General features: G+C 43.5%; 1 protein-coding gene across 3 annotated transcripts in view; it reads left to right on the top strand.

The window, feature by feature from the left end:
• The window catches only part of PHACTR3 (phosphatase and actin regulator 3), a 312,301-nt gene that overhangs the window by 274,348 nt on the left and 21,931 nt on the right, over positions 1-16,022 (top strand). For all 3 annotated transcript variants that reach the window (XM_033914120.1, XM_033914119.1, XM_033914118.1), the window contains one exon: positions 10,574-10,629. In XM_033914120.1, the coding sequence (XP_033770011.1) occupies positions 10,574-10,629 (56 nt within the window). The remainder of the gene's footprint in view (positions 1-10,573; positions 10,630-16,022) is intronic.

Genomic DNA, 16,022 nt, shown 5'->3' with positions numbered 1-16,022 from the left:
ATGTCATTAATTTTTAAGGCCTTGCTAGCATCTGACCTACTTGGGCTACATATAGAGAATAATGTTTGAAGTGCGGGGCCTTAGCATTGATGGGATTGAGTTGAAGACGTTGGCGTTTGCGGATGATATGTTTTTGATTCTTACTAGGCCTGAAGAATCTTTACCGACAGCACTGGATCTCATTTCCAAATTTGGCTTTTATTCTGGTCTGTCTCTTAATTTAGATAAGTCCTTGGCCTTACCATTCCCCCCTGAGCTGCGCTCCAAGTGGAGGGGTGTGTTTCCTCTTCGTTGTGCATATTCTACCTTGAAATACTTGGAGTTCATTATTCCCCAGGACTTATCTCATTTGTATCGTTTGAATGTGGAACCGCTGTTTCAGGCACTTCAGAATAAATTACAGCTCTGGGGAAGTTTGCCCTTTTCGCTCTTGGGTCGGGTGCATCTCTATAATATGCTTATTGTCCCCTGTTGGCTATATGTTTTTCAGGTCCTTCCTCTTTATTTGTCTTCTGGAGATGAGAGACGACTGGTACGCTTGGTTCAGAGATTTCTTTGGTCTGGGAAGCAGCCTCGTTTGCCTTATAAGAGGGCCGCGACTCCGTGTTACAGGGGTGGATTGGGATTATTGAACCTTCGTTATTTGACAGTTGGTTGTGGCATGCGTCACATTAATGACCTTTTCAGGGGTACTTCAGTGTTCACTAACACTTCTTTAGAACTTATTTGTTTTCGCTCTACTCACTTTAGTGCTTATTTTCATTATATTCCTTCGCTTGTGCCTGAACCTCTCTCTGCGAAAGTGCTTCACCGTCCCTTACAGAAGGTTTGGCGCTGGGTCTGTAATTTCCATGCTCTTTCCGCTTCTGTAACTCCCTTTCTGCCTATACGCTTTAATAGCTCCTTCCTGCCAGGGATAGATGGTCCAAGTTTTGCTCGGTGGGAAACAAGGGGGATTCACTATGTTTTTCAATTGGTAGATGATGATGGCAAAATCAAACCTTTTGCACAGTTACAAGAGGAGTTTGGTCTCCCCTCTAATGATTATTTTGCTTATATGCAACTTCATCATTATGTTTCTTCTTTGCCCTCCAGTTCTTTGACTGCCTCTTGTCATGAATTGCTTTCCACAGCTTTCACCATTGGTTCCCAACTTCCAGTCCCCCTTAAATTCCATCATCGCCATTTAAAGGATGAATCCCCCTTGTTCGACCATTCCCATATACGGGAGGCCTGGGCTCGCGATCTTGCTGTAGATTTGCCGGACGATGTGCTCTTACAGGCGGTCCGTAGGTTGCCAGCCTTTCGGAAATATACTACTTTCTGGGAACAACACTACAAGTTAGTTTTTCGCTTGTATATTTCTCCAAAAAGGGCATATTTATTCTGCCTTTGTGAAACTGCAGCTTGTCTTAAGTGTCAAGCTCCTGAAGCGGGATTGGGACATATGTTTTGGACTTGCCCCGCTATTCAAGATTATTGGAATGCTGTTTTTGTCTTTGTGGAGCGCATCTGGAAAATTACGATTCGTCACTCCCCTTTACTATTATTTGGTACTGTTCCTCATTATTTCCCTTGAGTGAGGGGCGCTGCTGCTTTTCTTAAATGGACTGTCTTGGTGGCCCTGAAATGTATTTTGACCCACTGGATTGAAGATACTGCTCCCAATTATTCTTTGTGGAGATGTCGGATGATTACCCTCTTGATGTGGGAACGGAGAGATGTGTTGGACTTCTCTTCTCTCCCAGGTCAGGTCTTTCAACGTACTTGGGAACCCTTCTGGACAACTATGACCCCGTTGGCCCGAAGTTGCTTGCTGAATTGTTGAATCTCTGTATTTTGTTTTCTTTTGTTACACATGGTCTACTTGATCTTTGTATAATTTTCTCTAGATGAGATGTACTTGGAAGGGGAACCCTGGGAAGGGGGGGATTATTTATTTTGGGGTGGGTTGTGTTGGGATAGGGGGGGCTTTCTTATCTGTAGGGATGGGTTTTGTTATCCAAAATGCTGAGCTTGCTTGTAATTGATTGGTTTCTTGTTTGCTGGTTTTGTTGAGCTCAATAAGATATATTTGAAAATAGAGAATAATGTTTACTGAAATTGTGGAGTTTGTCTGTATAGTTTTATTTTAGTTTGATGAATCGCTTATTTAATTTTACTAAGCGAGATACAACATTAATTTTCAAAAAGCATATATTTAAACATATCGTTTAAAATTTAAAATAATGGGTTAGAGCGATGGACTTACAGACTAATCTATACACAAGGTAAAGTATAGAAGAGAACCATAAAAGGAGAGAACATTAGGGAGGGTAAAAGGGAAACCTGAAAGAAACTGATGTAAAATTTGAACATAATTTAAAGATTAAAAGCATCTAACTTTTTTCATATAAAGGACTGCAGTGTGAATACGAGCAAGCTCTGAGGACCACCAAAAGATTTCAAGCTTACTTGTACTAATTTTATAAACCGCCTTGATCTGCTTGTTCAGACTGGGTATTAAATAGAGAATGACACGGTGACAAAATTCATCACCGTCCCCGTGGATAACCGCGGGAAACCATCTTCATGTCATTCTTTAAGGAGAGAGGGAAGAATCAGAGTATGAATGGCCACAACCACTGACCCGCAAGCTTTGCTCTGAAGAATGCTGGTGTAGAAGGACTGAGGTTGAAACAGACACTACAGAATGACAGTCTCTGGTATCCAGAGCAGATATTGTGATATCATAATGCCTCATTCCACCAGTGCCTAAGAGCCAATCACATCAGTGATGTCACAATGGCTTCATTATCCTTGGCTCACATAAGAATCAGAGTATGAATGGGCTCAGCCACTGACCCGCAAGCTTTGCTTTGAAGAATGTTGGTGTAGAAGGAACGAGGTTGAAATAGACACTAGAAAATGACATGGGATTATTTTCTGTGGTTATCCGCGGGGACGGGAACAGTGATGAATTATGTCACCGAGTCATTCTCTAGTATTAAACAATAAAATATATCCTTGAAGTGTAGTCGAATCAATATTAATATTAATTTTTAAAAACCTCACTTTATCTTGGATTATCAACAGGAGCAATTTCATAAATAAAACACCTAACGTACTTAAGAGATTGTTTGCATTTACTATGTCAGGTGGGCAAGATTGAAATTAATACTTTTACAGGATTTAAAGAGCATTTCAGCCAACTGTTTGAGGGCCGCAATAGAGCACTTTGAGGACTATGTATTGGATAGGGTTGCCAGATTTTCCGCCTGGAAAATCTGGATCCCCCAGACCCACCCCCCCAGGCCTGCCCGGTCTCACCCATCCTCACCTCATCACGCCCCTGTCACACCCCCAAGCCCCGCCTCCAATCCCGCCCCCCGCTGCCTTCTCTCGGACAGGACAACCGCACATGTGCGGAAGCAACGCATTGACGTCAAGCAACATGTGTGAGTGACATCATTGTGTCATATCTATGCATGTGCGGATGCCCTCCTATGCGAAGGAAAGCTTTTCAAAACCCGGACAAAGTGCCAGGTTTTGAAAAGCTGTCCGGACCCTCGGACATGTTCTCAAAAGGAAGGCATGTCTGGGAAATCCACACAACAGGCAACCCTAGCATTGGAGATCACTGCTATAGGAAGGCCGTGTTTGAGTTCTCAAGAGATTTTTGACCTTTAGTTATCATTATGCCTGTGAAAGAACAGGTTTCATAGCGTTGATTATCTGATAGCAGATATAAAGCATTTTTGCTTTACTTGCAAATCTGTGTGTGCTGGTATTCTATGAGGCCCTGCAGTCAACTACCACCTACTGTACAACAGGGGGTAATATTCAGCTGGCGGCAGTCAGTGTTTCTTTAAACCCAGGATGCTGGCTCGAGATATTTAATGTCAGCCTTTATTCGGGCACTGGCACTGAATAGCCAGGTACTTGGAGCCTGCCAAGAGTTACTGGATCGATAGGCCAAATCTATGGCTTTCTTAAGTTCACTGGATAGTTATCTGGGCATCACCTCTGAACATGAGTGGTTCCCAAGTAACTCCCAGTTCTGCCCCTAACTAGATAGAGCCACGGTGGTCAGACAGGATATTCAGGGGCGGAATTCATCATTGGGTGCAAAGCGTTTAGCGTACGTTAAGACGCCCATAGGGATATAATGGGTGTCTTAGTGTTTAGTGTGCATTGACATGGTTAGCGCTGCTAAATCGCTTCGCACCGGTTGATGAATTACCCCTTCAGTGGGTTATATGCAGTGCTGTGTGTTCAGTGCCTTCAGGGGATTGGCCCCCACCCCCTAAAGGCCCTGAGGGCACTGTGTTGAATTTTACAGGTTGAGCAGATGATAGGCAGATGCTTCTCGGTCAATCAAATTCAGATCAGGGCCTTCAGGGGGGTTTGGAGAATCCCCAGCTCGAGAGCACTGCTTTTTTTTTTTTTTGGGTGGGGGGAGTTACTTTTTGTTTGATACCACAGACTAGTTGAGCAGACTGCCTACTCAACAAATCAAATTGAAGCAGTGGCGTAGCGAGGGCAAGAGGTGCCAGGGGCAGAGGCGCCCCTCCCCTCATCTTCGCCCCCCCTGCCTTCTCCCAAACCTCTAATTGTTCACTGCCATGAGTAACAACTTCAGTGTGATTCTCGCGACCCAGGTAGCTCTCCCTCTGATATCACTTACTATACGTGGCACCCAGCGGGGGAGCCGACGCGGTTGCAAGGAACACATTGAAGTTGTTGCTTACAGCAGTGAACAACTAGAGGTATGTGGGAAGGGAAGGCGGGGGCGCGTGCGTGGCAAGGGGAGGACTGGGAAGAGGCGGAGAGATGCTGGCGTCCCCACCAACATGATGCCTGGGGCGGACCATCCCCCTCGCCTCCCCCCCTTACTACACCACTGAACTATATCAAGCAAAAAAAAAAATTAAAAACAAAACAAAACATTAGAACATAAGAATAGTCCATCAAGCCCAGTAGCCCGTTCTCACAGTGGCCAATCTAGTACTTGGCCAAAACCCAAGGAGTAGCAACATTCCATGCTACCGATCCAGGGCAAGAAGTAGCTTCCCCCATGTCTTTCTCAATAACAGACTATGGACTTTTCCTCCAGGAAATTGTCCAAACCTTTCTTAAAACCAGCTACATTAAGTGCTCTTACCACAACCTCTGGCAATACGTTCCAGAGCTTAACTATTCTCTGAATGAAAATTTTTTTCCTCCAACTGGTTTTAAAAGTATTTCCCTGTAACTTCATCGAGTGTCCCCTAGTCTTTGTAATTTTTGACGGAATGAAAAATCGATCCACTTGTACCTGTTCCACTCCACTCAGGATTTTGTAGACTTCAATCGTGTCTCCCCTCAGCCGTCTCCATCCCCTTTACCATCTTGGTCGCTCTTCTTTGAACCTTTCAAGGGCTGTAGAGCTGGGGATTCACTGAATCCCGTGAAAGCTCTCACCGCACACCACTGGTTATATGTCACCAAATATCCTGTGCGGACCCAGTCAGTGCTAGTTAACCAGGTAGGAATCTCTTCTGTCTAGTCACCTAGCAATGAATATTAAGCCCTAAAATTTTAAGACACTCATGAACCAAATGCATGTTAATGGATGTACAATCTTGAGAACAACAAGGAATTTGTGAGTGGTAATGACTATTTTTCTGCCGGTTACAGTTTAGTGTGAGAAATGAGGCTGTCCTTATTGCAAAGATTTCCTTGCTAAAATTAGTCTGGAATCCCCTATAAAACGAGGCTGACATTTGCAGTACTGAGAAACTACGTTAAACCACAGAAGCAGTAAGAAATATTCTCCTCAAGGACCCCAGGATATTGCATTTTATTACAGTGCAAAAAGGACCGATTGAATTTTAGGGGCTAAGGTGTTTGCAAGTTAGTCTGCTTGAATGCGCGGAAATAAAGGTTAATGATAAGATGAGATGAAATAGCAAGTAATGATAATATGAGATTTCATTTTATTGAGCTACACAGATTTTTGACTAGATTTTAATGTTAATAGATACTTCCTTAAGTTTGGACTTCCAGAAGGAGCACCAGATTCTGTAAAGGGCGCCTAAGGGCCCCTTTTATCAAGCTGTGCTAGAGGTTTTTCTAGTGTGAATTGGTGAGGTAAATGCTCAGACGTTCAGAATTCCTATGAGCGTCAAAGCACTTACCTCGCCGTCCCACTCTAAAAACCTCTAGCACAGCTTGATAAAAGAGGGGGGCGGGGGGGGGGCAAAATCCCTTTAATAGCTTCAATAATTGGAAAAATAATTGATCGATAGGCATCTGTCTGATTCTGTATAAGGTAGGTGCCTATCACATGGCGCTTAGTGGAGCCTAATGCCTAAGTGGGCGTTTTTATGGGTGGAGTGTGACTTAGATGCCGCTAAGCGCGATTCTCCCAAAACTTAGGTGCCTGAAAGGTAGACCTTTAAAACCCTGGCCTACATTTCTGGCACCTAAGTTTTTACATAGGTGCCACTATGTGTGATTCTGTAAATGGCACCCAAGCGTGATTGACGCTCTGTTGCCTTCATTTTTTTCTAGGCCCCAGCCTATTCTGGCGCCGTTTAAAGAATCAAGGCCTAAATCCCCAGTGATGGGCACATGCAAATTTAGTGAATCTTCGCTACTCTCCGCCAACCTCATTTGCATGAGCGTTTTTCGGAGAATGACTCGCTTTTTTAAAAATCGCTACTATAATGGCTGCGACAGCGGCCTGTCGGTTTTTAATGCGACTTTTGGAGAATCTAGGCCCTAGATTTTAGAAACTGCTCCTATTGAGCAGTGCTCCACAGGAGGGATTAGGTGGAGGTTACACCCCTTAATCCTCTAGTAGTGATTCTCCCTCCCCCCTCAAAGTGAAACTGACAAGGGAGAACAAACATTTATGTTGCCATTACATAACATAAACGTTTATGTGTCCGTGTTGATGATTTACACATACATTTTAATCTCATTATAACGGACTTCAAGGGACCTGGAAAAACAGTCCGTTATATCCAGAGTTGCATTTTTTAAAAACTTTATGTGGGTCAACTTGAAACAACGTACAACCAATGAACAACAATGGATCAGGATTTGCAGGACAAGGTGGATTCAGTCCGTGGTGTATCCCATTGCACATGGGGACTTTTAGCTCTGAATTCCCTAAAAAAAACAGAAGACTATCCTGTGGCAGCCTTATTCTATGAGCACCAAGATCAATATCAGGATTTACACCAAGGGCCCGATTCTATAAATGGTGCCTAATAGTGCTCTGTGTGGTTGTCAATCAACCACTAGACATTCTTTATAGAATCACACCTAGCGGCACCTAGGCATGGACTTAGACCTTATTTGGTGGCTCCATTGTTTAGGATGGTTTTGCAGTCAATGGTATTTTCCATTTTCGATATTGCAGTCTGGTGTTCATGGGAAAGCTAGAATCAGTTTTGGGTGCGCTTCAGGTGGTCCAGAATTCAGTGGCACGCTCTCTATTTAAATTGGACAGACGTGAGCATGTGATATAATTTTTTATAAGGTTGTATTGGCTGAAAGTAAGGGACAAGATACGTTATAAGCTACTGGTAAATGTTTTCATGTGCTTACATAAGTTGGCCCCCAAAACACCTGATCCAGAGCATCTTGCTGCATGAGCCGGCTCGAATGCTTTGCCCAATTGAGCATTGTGATCTGTTTGTTCCATTTGTGCGGGACTTAAGGCTTTCCTCTTCCAGGAACAGTGTATCGGTGCCAGGGAGTGGAACAACCTTCCAGGATATATTCACCAACCGCAAAATTTACAGAACTTTAGGAAAATGTTGAAAAGACACCTGTTCTGTAAGATTTTTTTTTTTTTTAAGATGAAATATAGGGTCTGAGTTTGGCTGATGGAGAAGGAGTGGTGACTGTTGAGTGCTGGTCATGGAAGTTTTCGATGGTCCGGTCTGTTCTATTTGCCATAAAGATGTATGTCATTGAGGCATTCTGTATGCTACATGCAATTTTATATTTTGATGTATTCTAAGGTTTGGCCAGTTGTTTGGCCTTAAATGATGTTCATCGTTAATGCGACATGTATGTCATATGCAATTTGATTTTTATATGTAAGTGTGTAATTTGTTTTATAGTGTTTTTGATATGATTTATATGATAAATATTATGTCTTATTTTGTATGTTAATATGTAACTCGCCCTGGATAAGGGCAGGGGATAAACAAACAATTTACTGGAGTCTAACTCTAATGCCTAGCAATGCCTAAGTCAAGCATGCCTATTCTCCGCCCCTAACCACACCTACTTTTCAGGTAAGCATCATTAGGCGGAAGAAGGCACCTTGACTTAGGCGTGGCTAGGTGCCTCATGGATATCTGCATACAATGTTAATTAGTAATTTAAAAAAATGTTTTTAAAATAATTTTTTAACAATGTGGTCAATTACCATACCATTTAATCAATTAAACAACCCCAATTTAGTTGCATGCGGATTTTAGATACCATTTACGAAATCAGACCTATAATTCGAGGCACATCTAGGATTCATACAAGTGCTCATTATGTGTTTTGTTTTTCCCCATGAAATCAATATTGCAGGCTCTGTACCTGATTGGGAGAATAGACACCTTGGTTTCCAAAATGGCAGATACCATATACATATCTAAGCGCTGGCACAGGTGTTCTTAAATATCAAACATACACATAATAGTGCCGACACCTAGGGCCTCTTCTACTAAACCGCCCTAGCGGTTTTAGCGTGGGGAGCCACGCTGAATGGCACGCGCTGCTCCTGACGCTCGAGTTCCTACGAGCATCGGGAGCAGCGCAGGCCATTCAGCGCGTCTCCCCATGCTAAAATCACTAGCACGGTTTAGTAAAAGAGAGGGTTAGAGGTGGATGGTGTCTAGCTCAGTGGTTCCCAACCCTGTCCTGGAGGACCACCAGCTAGTCGGGTTTTTGAGATAACCCTAATGAATATGCACGAGAGAGATTTGCATATAATGAAGGCGACAGTCCTGCAAATCTGATCCATGCCTTTTCATTAGGGCTGTCCTGAAAACCTGACTGGCTGGTGGTCCTCCAGGACAGGGTTGGGATCTACCGGTTCTAGCTGCCTCTGTTGACAATGCAAAATGCAGGCTGCCACCCCACATAGGTGGCATATGCCCGCCCATCCCTGTGTGTATTTTAGAAGAGGCTCTATGCCAAAACATCTTTTTTTTAAAAGTGCTGCCATAATTTGACACCCTCCCCCCTGAACTGAACATCTTGATTCTGATTTCTACATTCTTTATCAAATCTGCCTTTATTTATTTATTTTAAAAATTTATGAATCGCTTAAATCTAAGCGACGTACAAAACATTTACATCCACAATTTCAAGCACAAACAAACATGATAAAATGCAGCAAACAAATAAGTCAGTCTTCCCCACATATTTCCTTATACAGAATTCTTCAAATCGATAACAAATAATAACCACAGGGTTAGAGAAAGGCATCCAGAAATAATTGTGGGTTTTTTTTTGGGGGGGGGGGGTTAAAAATCATTTTCTTAAAAGACATACGATCTTTGCATAATCTCAAGTACAGTCAGAAAACCAAATCAGCTTGCAGTCCCTCAATGACTGAAAATGAAGTAATAGTGATAAGTACAAGATAAAAATATGCTATTACAGCATATATTATGTAAAAAAAAAAAAAACCACCCACCCCAGGGAAGGAAAAGAAACCCTTATAAGAACTCTTGTCGTGACTCAAACCATCATTCGCTGCAGTGATGTGCAGCTCAGAAATCAAACAATTGTAAACATCTCCAGCAAAAGCCATCTATTCAACTAACGAGAGGCTACTTTCCTCTAGCATTTGTATTTCAAGGCTGTTGCGGGAACGCAGCTATGGAGACCTCTCCTACTACACGATTTCCTTGCAGATCTTAGGGGGGTATCTCAGGAGGGAATCTCATTTGCTATGCAGGATAAGAATTGCGGTGGCACTGATCATCTGATTTGAGCACTCAATCCTGAGGCAGCTCCAGAGGAAGCTGCCGAGCAGGGAGGGATGTGTTGCTGGGCTAGGCACTGTACTCAGACAGAGAGCAGCATGTGAGAGTTTCAGGCTGCAAGGCTCTAGCCCTGGGATTGACGAGAAGCAGAAGGCGCCTGCCTAGCAAAGCTGCCTTCTTTTTAGGACTAACATTGGTTGCAACTCAGCCCTGGGGATAAGAAAGGGATGAAGTAACTGTACAGGGAGGATCACATTCAGGAGATACTTTTGGACTTCATCTTAAACACAATTTTCCACTGGATTTGGATGTCATGGCCGATTTGGTTTCAATAAAAAAAAAAGAGACAATGGATCTTTAATTCATTGAGAAACCTATAAAGTTCCTGCAGGACCTGAGAAGCATTTTCTAATGGCCAGGGAGTATAAACATTTGCAGTTAGTCTGGTTTTTTTATTTTTTTTTTTTTAAGCAAATGTTCTGAGGAATTGCCTGTGAGGTTTCAGCGAACCAGGGACACACTAAGAAACTACACACAGACCCACACCTGTGGACAGTACAGGGAGGCACCATGGTGCAAAATGTAATTCTAGTGTTTTTCCGCAGGCGACTGAGCCAAAGACCTGCTGTCGAAGAGCTGGAAAGAAGAAATATTCTTAAACGTAAGTATACTTTCATCGGCAATATTATGAATTGTATTTACTGTCTTGTTCTGTCTTACTAACGAGGGATTGTAAATTCCAGGAATGCCTGTCTAATTGTATTTCCTCTCTCCTACAAAAATGATAACCAAATATTACCAAAACAAAGCTCTTTCCTAGATCACATTCAGATCTCATCCTGAGCTACATGATCACAAGTGAAACTCTATCACAGGCATCTAATATAATAAAACGGTAAGCCGCGCATGCGCACTTCCTATGCGTGCACCGTTTTTCCGTGAGCTGTAGCGACCCATAGGAAGTGCGCATGCGCGGCTTACGGTTCTGTTTTTCGGTCTGGCCTGCTCCCTGCCGTATTGCATTTTTTATTTGAAAGACGCAGCGGTGCTCCTCTCACGATCCCCGCCTGCGTCGGATTTCCGACGCAGGTGGGGATCATGAGAGGAGCCACCGCCGCGTCTTTCAACTAAAAAAAAAAAAATACGGCAAGGTGAGCAGGCCAGACCAGACCGAAGCTCAAGACTGCGGGAAGGGAAGGGAAGGGGGGGCCGACAAAGAAGAGGACTCCAGCCGCGAGGAGCCGAATGGAGCAGCCAGATCGCAGCAGGCCAGAACGCGGTGGGGGAAATGCTGCAACTGCTGCACAGGGACCTGGAGGGGAAGACAAATACCGCTGCTGCTGCACAGGGAAGTCGGGGGGGGGGGGGAGGGAAATGCTAATGCAGGGAAGTGGGGTGGAAATACTACTGCACAGTGGAGGGAAAGAATGACAGACAGACACCAGGAGGGAGGGAGACAGACAGAAAGGAAGAAAGACACAGGGGCAGGGAGAGGGACAGAAAGACAGACAGAAAAAGGGAGCCAAGGAGAGAGAGAGAGAGAGAGAGACAGAAAGAAAGAAAGACAGACAGATATATATTCTAGCACCCGTTAATGTAACGGGCTTAAAGACTAGTGTAGTATAAGCAACAGAAAAAAAAACCCAACAAATCAATGGATTAAAATGATTTTGTTCATATTTTGTTAGTTCTCTACATCTACGAACCCTTAATATTGTTTGAAACTGGTTGATGCTAAATGTGGATGCGATAGCAGCTTTCAGAACCATAATGCAGGGTAATTTTGGGTCATATACATGAGACTTGCCTAAAAGGTGATGTTTCAACACAGGTGGACCTCATGAATGGAACACTTCAGTCTCTGTTGTCTTTGTAGGTTGCGAAACATTTCAAAAGGCCAACAAAAAAAAGATATTTAAATATGTGTATTTTGGAGGCCTCGATTTGTCAAATTTTGCTATTGAAACCATCAAAGTAACACAGGAATGCCAAGCTTATGATTATACAGGTTGAGAGGTAATTTGAACTGGGCAAAATATCCATTTTATTTGATTACACGCCTTATCAAAACCAAGTTCAAAGCAAACCACAGAGATTAGATACACAATACAAACAATAAAATTGCAATCATAGTACAAATAATACAATGTAGAGAAATACACAGTGAGTGATCCCCGCGGGAAGCCGGGGTGGGCTGTGGTTTGCCCGTGGGCCATGGAGACGCTAGAGCCAAATCGCTGCAGACATGGGAAAAAAACTTTTCACCGCCCACAAGAACAGTGAAAAGATTTGTCCCCGAAGGTAAACATACCTTCTTCGTGACCGTGATTTACCGTGACTGATCTTCAAGTTTCTCCGGCGGCCATGCTGTCTCCAACTCTCCATTTCCGACTTGTGCCGTTGCCACATTGACTCCGCCCCCTTTAATGTACTGGCTCCTGATTGGTCACTTCTTCCTGCTCAAGCAGTGAGGGGACCAATCGCTACTGCCACATATGATTTGAAAACCCCATTTAATGGGGTTGTAGTGGCGCAGCAGTAGCAATTGGGAACATTTCGGAGCTGCGAGCAGGAGGACAGGTCGCTGCTTGGACTGGAGTCACTGCGGACTCGGAGCTGAAACTTCGTCGGTGCTAGAACTAGTTCTAAGAGGTAAGGTGAGCTGCGTCCCCACACTTTCCTTCTGCTTGCCTGCCCAGGGTTCCCGGGTGGGTGTGGTGCGGTTCATTCTTTGCTCCGGTCGGAGTCCAGTTGAGCTGCTCTTGCAGCATGGAGCTGGTTCTTTTTTTTTTTTTTTTAATCTACTAGTGTATCCATTCCCATGGGTTACTGAACACATTTTCTGTATTTCGTGCTGGATTCCTCCTCTGCAGCAAGTACAGCAGTCTTGCAGCAGCTCATAGAGGACAGACACTGCTTTCGAGTTTTGAACACGTGGTGGACAGTGACGGGGCGGTGAATGGGATGGCAGTGGTGGTGAAGGGGCGGTTAAAGGGATGGCGGTGATGGTGACGGGGCAGTGAAGGGAATGGCGGTGACGAGGCGGTGAAGAGGACGGTGGGCCGGGGCAGTGACGGGGACAGATTTTTTCCCCATGTCATTCTCTAATACAATGAGCCTGATTTCGCAAACCGCAAATTTACAGGGGAACACTGTAATGGGCATGTTACAGAAGAATAGCCATAATTAAAGGTACACAATGCTAAGTTTCATATTAAGAGTTGCCACCTTGGCAAAGGATTTACACATCATTCTGAGCAATGCATTGAAATCCAAGGCAAATACATAAAATGTAGCCACCCAAAAAAAGCAAACAAAATATTGGGAATTATTAGGAAAGGAACAGAAAATCACCTTACTTTGAGTACTGTGTGCAGTTCCGGTTACCACATCTCAAAAGCATGGCAGAATTAGAAAATGTACAGAGAAGGGCAACCAAAATCACACGAGGGACACAGCAACTCTCCTACAAAGAAAATTTAAAGGGGGGGGGGGAAAGCTCTTCAACTTAGTAAACAGATGGTTGAGAGAGGTCTATAAAAACCTGAATGGAGTACAACTGATAAACACAAATCGATCCTTTACGTTTTCAAAAAATGCAAAGACTAGGGGACTTTCCGTGAAGTTACTGAGTAATACATTTAAAACAAAGAACAGAAAATAGTTTTACTTTTTTTTTTTTTCTTGTACTCAATGCATAGTTGAGTTTTACACTCTTTTTCAAAGGATATGGTAAAAAAAACAGTTGAGGTTGATTAATTTGTTTAAACAAGTTCCTGGAGAAACAGTTAAAATAATGTTTTGAAAGTAGACCTAGAGAAAGCTACTCCTTACCCCTGGGGATGAATCGTATGGAATCTTGCTACTTTTCTGGATTCTGCTGGGTAGTTCTTATATGGATTGGCCACTGTTGCAAACATGGGGCTAGATTCACTAAGCAAACCGATTGGTTTGCGACTCGATTTTCCTCTGACCCGATTCACTAACCTCTGTGCCGAACTGATTCCGATTTGTGCATGCAAATGAGGGGAAACGGCATGCAAAGTAGGCAGGGATGCAATTCATTAAATAAATCTGGGACACCGACTCGGCTGGCTGATCAGAAGAAGTGACAGCACACGTCCCTGCTGATTCTCCTGCTCCATTGCCGCCCTGTTGTCTGCCCTGATCTTCCAGCCCTGCTCTCTGCCCCAAGCTCTGCCCCAACTCTCCTGCCCCGATCTCTGCTCCGATTCTCCTGCCCCAACTCGAGCCCGTGGTTTTAACCCACTTTAAACCTGCGAGTTAAAACCACGGGCTCGTGAGTAAAAAGTAAAAAAAAAAAACAAAAATACGGACATCAAACGCATGCACAGACCATCTACAGGCAAAGTAGATGGGTCTGCGCATGCGTCTGGATCGCTGGAGAGCGCTCCGTGAAGTCGGCGGGGGACGTTCCTCTGATCGCCCCCATTTGAATACAGGCCCGTTGTGAATCAGTCGGCCTGCGTCGGATCGGCCACGGAGCGGTTAGTGAACCTAGGCCATAGTTCTGGGCTTGATGGACCTTTGGTTTAACCCAGTGGCGGAGCGAAGGTGAGAAGCGCCCCTCCACCGCCCTCTCCTCCAACCCACATGTTCCTTCCCTGCCCCCTCCTGCAGCATGCGCACCGCTTTCCTTTCCCGTACCTCTGTAATATTCCTGGCGCGAGCAGCAACCCCCCCCAACCTGCTGTTGCTCCAGCGGCGGTTCTCTCTCCGACATCACTTTCTAGGCGCGGGTCCAGGAGGTGACATCGGAGGAAGAGCCGACGCTGGTGCGAGAACAGGTTGGGGGCTGCTGCTTGCACCAGGAACTTTACAGAGATATGGGGGAAGGGAAGCGGCAGTGGGGGAGGAGCGCAGGGAAGGCGTGGGGGCAGAGAGGAGGATGGGTGCCTGAGCCCTCACCAAGACGGCCTGACCAAGTGTGACAATTCTTATGTTCTTAAGATTTACGAGACTTATTTTTCTACAGTGACTCTAACTTATTTTTATTTATTTATTTAAAAAATTTATATACCGCACACAACTATGCGGTTTCCATATCACATATAAGGTAATGGCAGTTTATTTTAAATGTCAGTGTTTTATGAGGGCTTGTCCAAAATATCAACAATCAGAAAAATGTCCTCATTCAATTAGTACAGAGTTCAAAACGTAGCTAGCGTCCTCATTGAACTGAATATAAATGAATTGGTTTCTGCTTATTATGAAGTATTGAAATTGAGATATATCAGATAAATTTGTGCTTTCAAAGCTTTTTATTAGTATTTCATATTTAATAGAATGAGGACATTTTTCTGATTGTTGATTTTCCATATCACATACATAAAATCTTGCTTCCCTATGATTATCATATATAACAGTGGTTCCCATCCCTGTCCTGGGAGACCCCCAGCCAGTAGGGTTTTCACGATATCCCTAATGTATATGCATGAGAGAGATTTGCATATAATGGAAGTGACAGGTATGCAAATCTCTCTCATGCATATTCATTAGGGATATCTTGAAAACCCGACTTCCTGTGGGTCCCCCAGGATAAGGTTGAAAACCACTGACATATAGCATAGACATGTCTAAACAACATCATTAATCGTCCCTGTTATAAACAGGGATAGAGCGCAAATTCAATCAATTCAGAAATACAAGCAAGCTTCAAATCATACATTGCTGTCAAAAAAAATTATAAAAGGCGATTATCAATTGAAATATTAATAATTATTTCACTGTAAAATAATTTCCAAGCCTCTGATTTACCCTGCCCTATTGTACTTTCCCTAAATGTTTTCCCCATCTTTATATTATATTGTAACTTCTAGCCCTTTTTTTTCCTATGTGTGTCTAGTATTGTTAAATTCGTCATTAGTTTAGTCAACTTTCTTTAATGTATTAATTTTTTATTCTGTAATTTTATTATGTACATCGCTTTGAATTAAGATAAAGCGATTAATCAAACCCAAATAAACTTGAAACTTGAAATATACCTTAGCATAAGAAGGCATTGGCAAATAATTGAGTTTTCAGCATTTTCTT

This window comes from Geotrypetes seraphini, chromosome 11 (assembly GCF_902459505.1).
Source record: "Geotrypetes seraphini chromosome 11, aGeoSer1.1, whole genome shotgun sequence".
Taxonomy (NCBI): Eukaryota; Metazoa; Chordata; class Amphibia; order Gymnophiona; family Dermophiidae; genus Geotrypetes; species Geotrypetes seraphini.
Note: the sequence above shows the minus strand (reverse complement) of the source record. Positions and strands in the feature narration are given on the sequence as shown.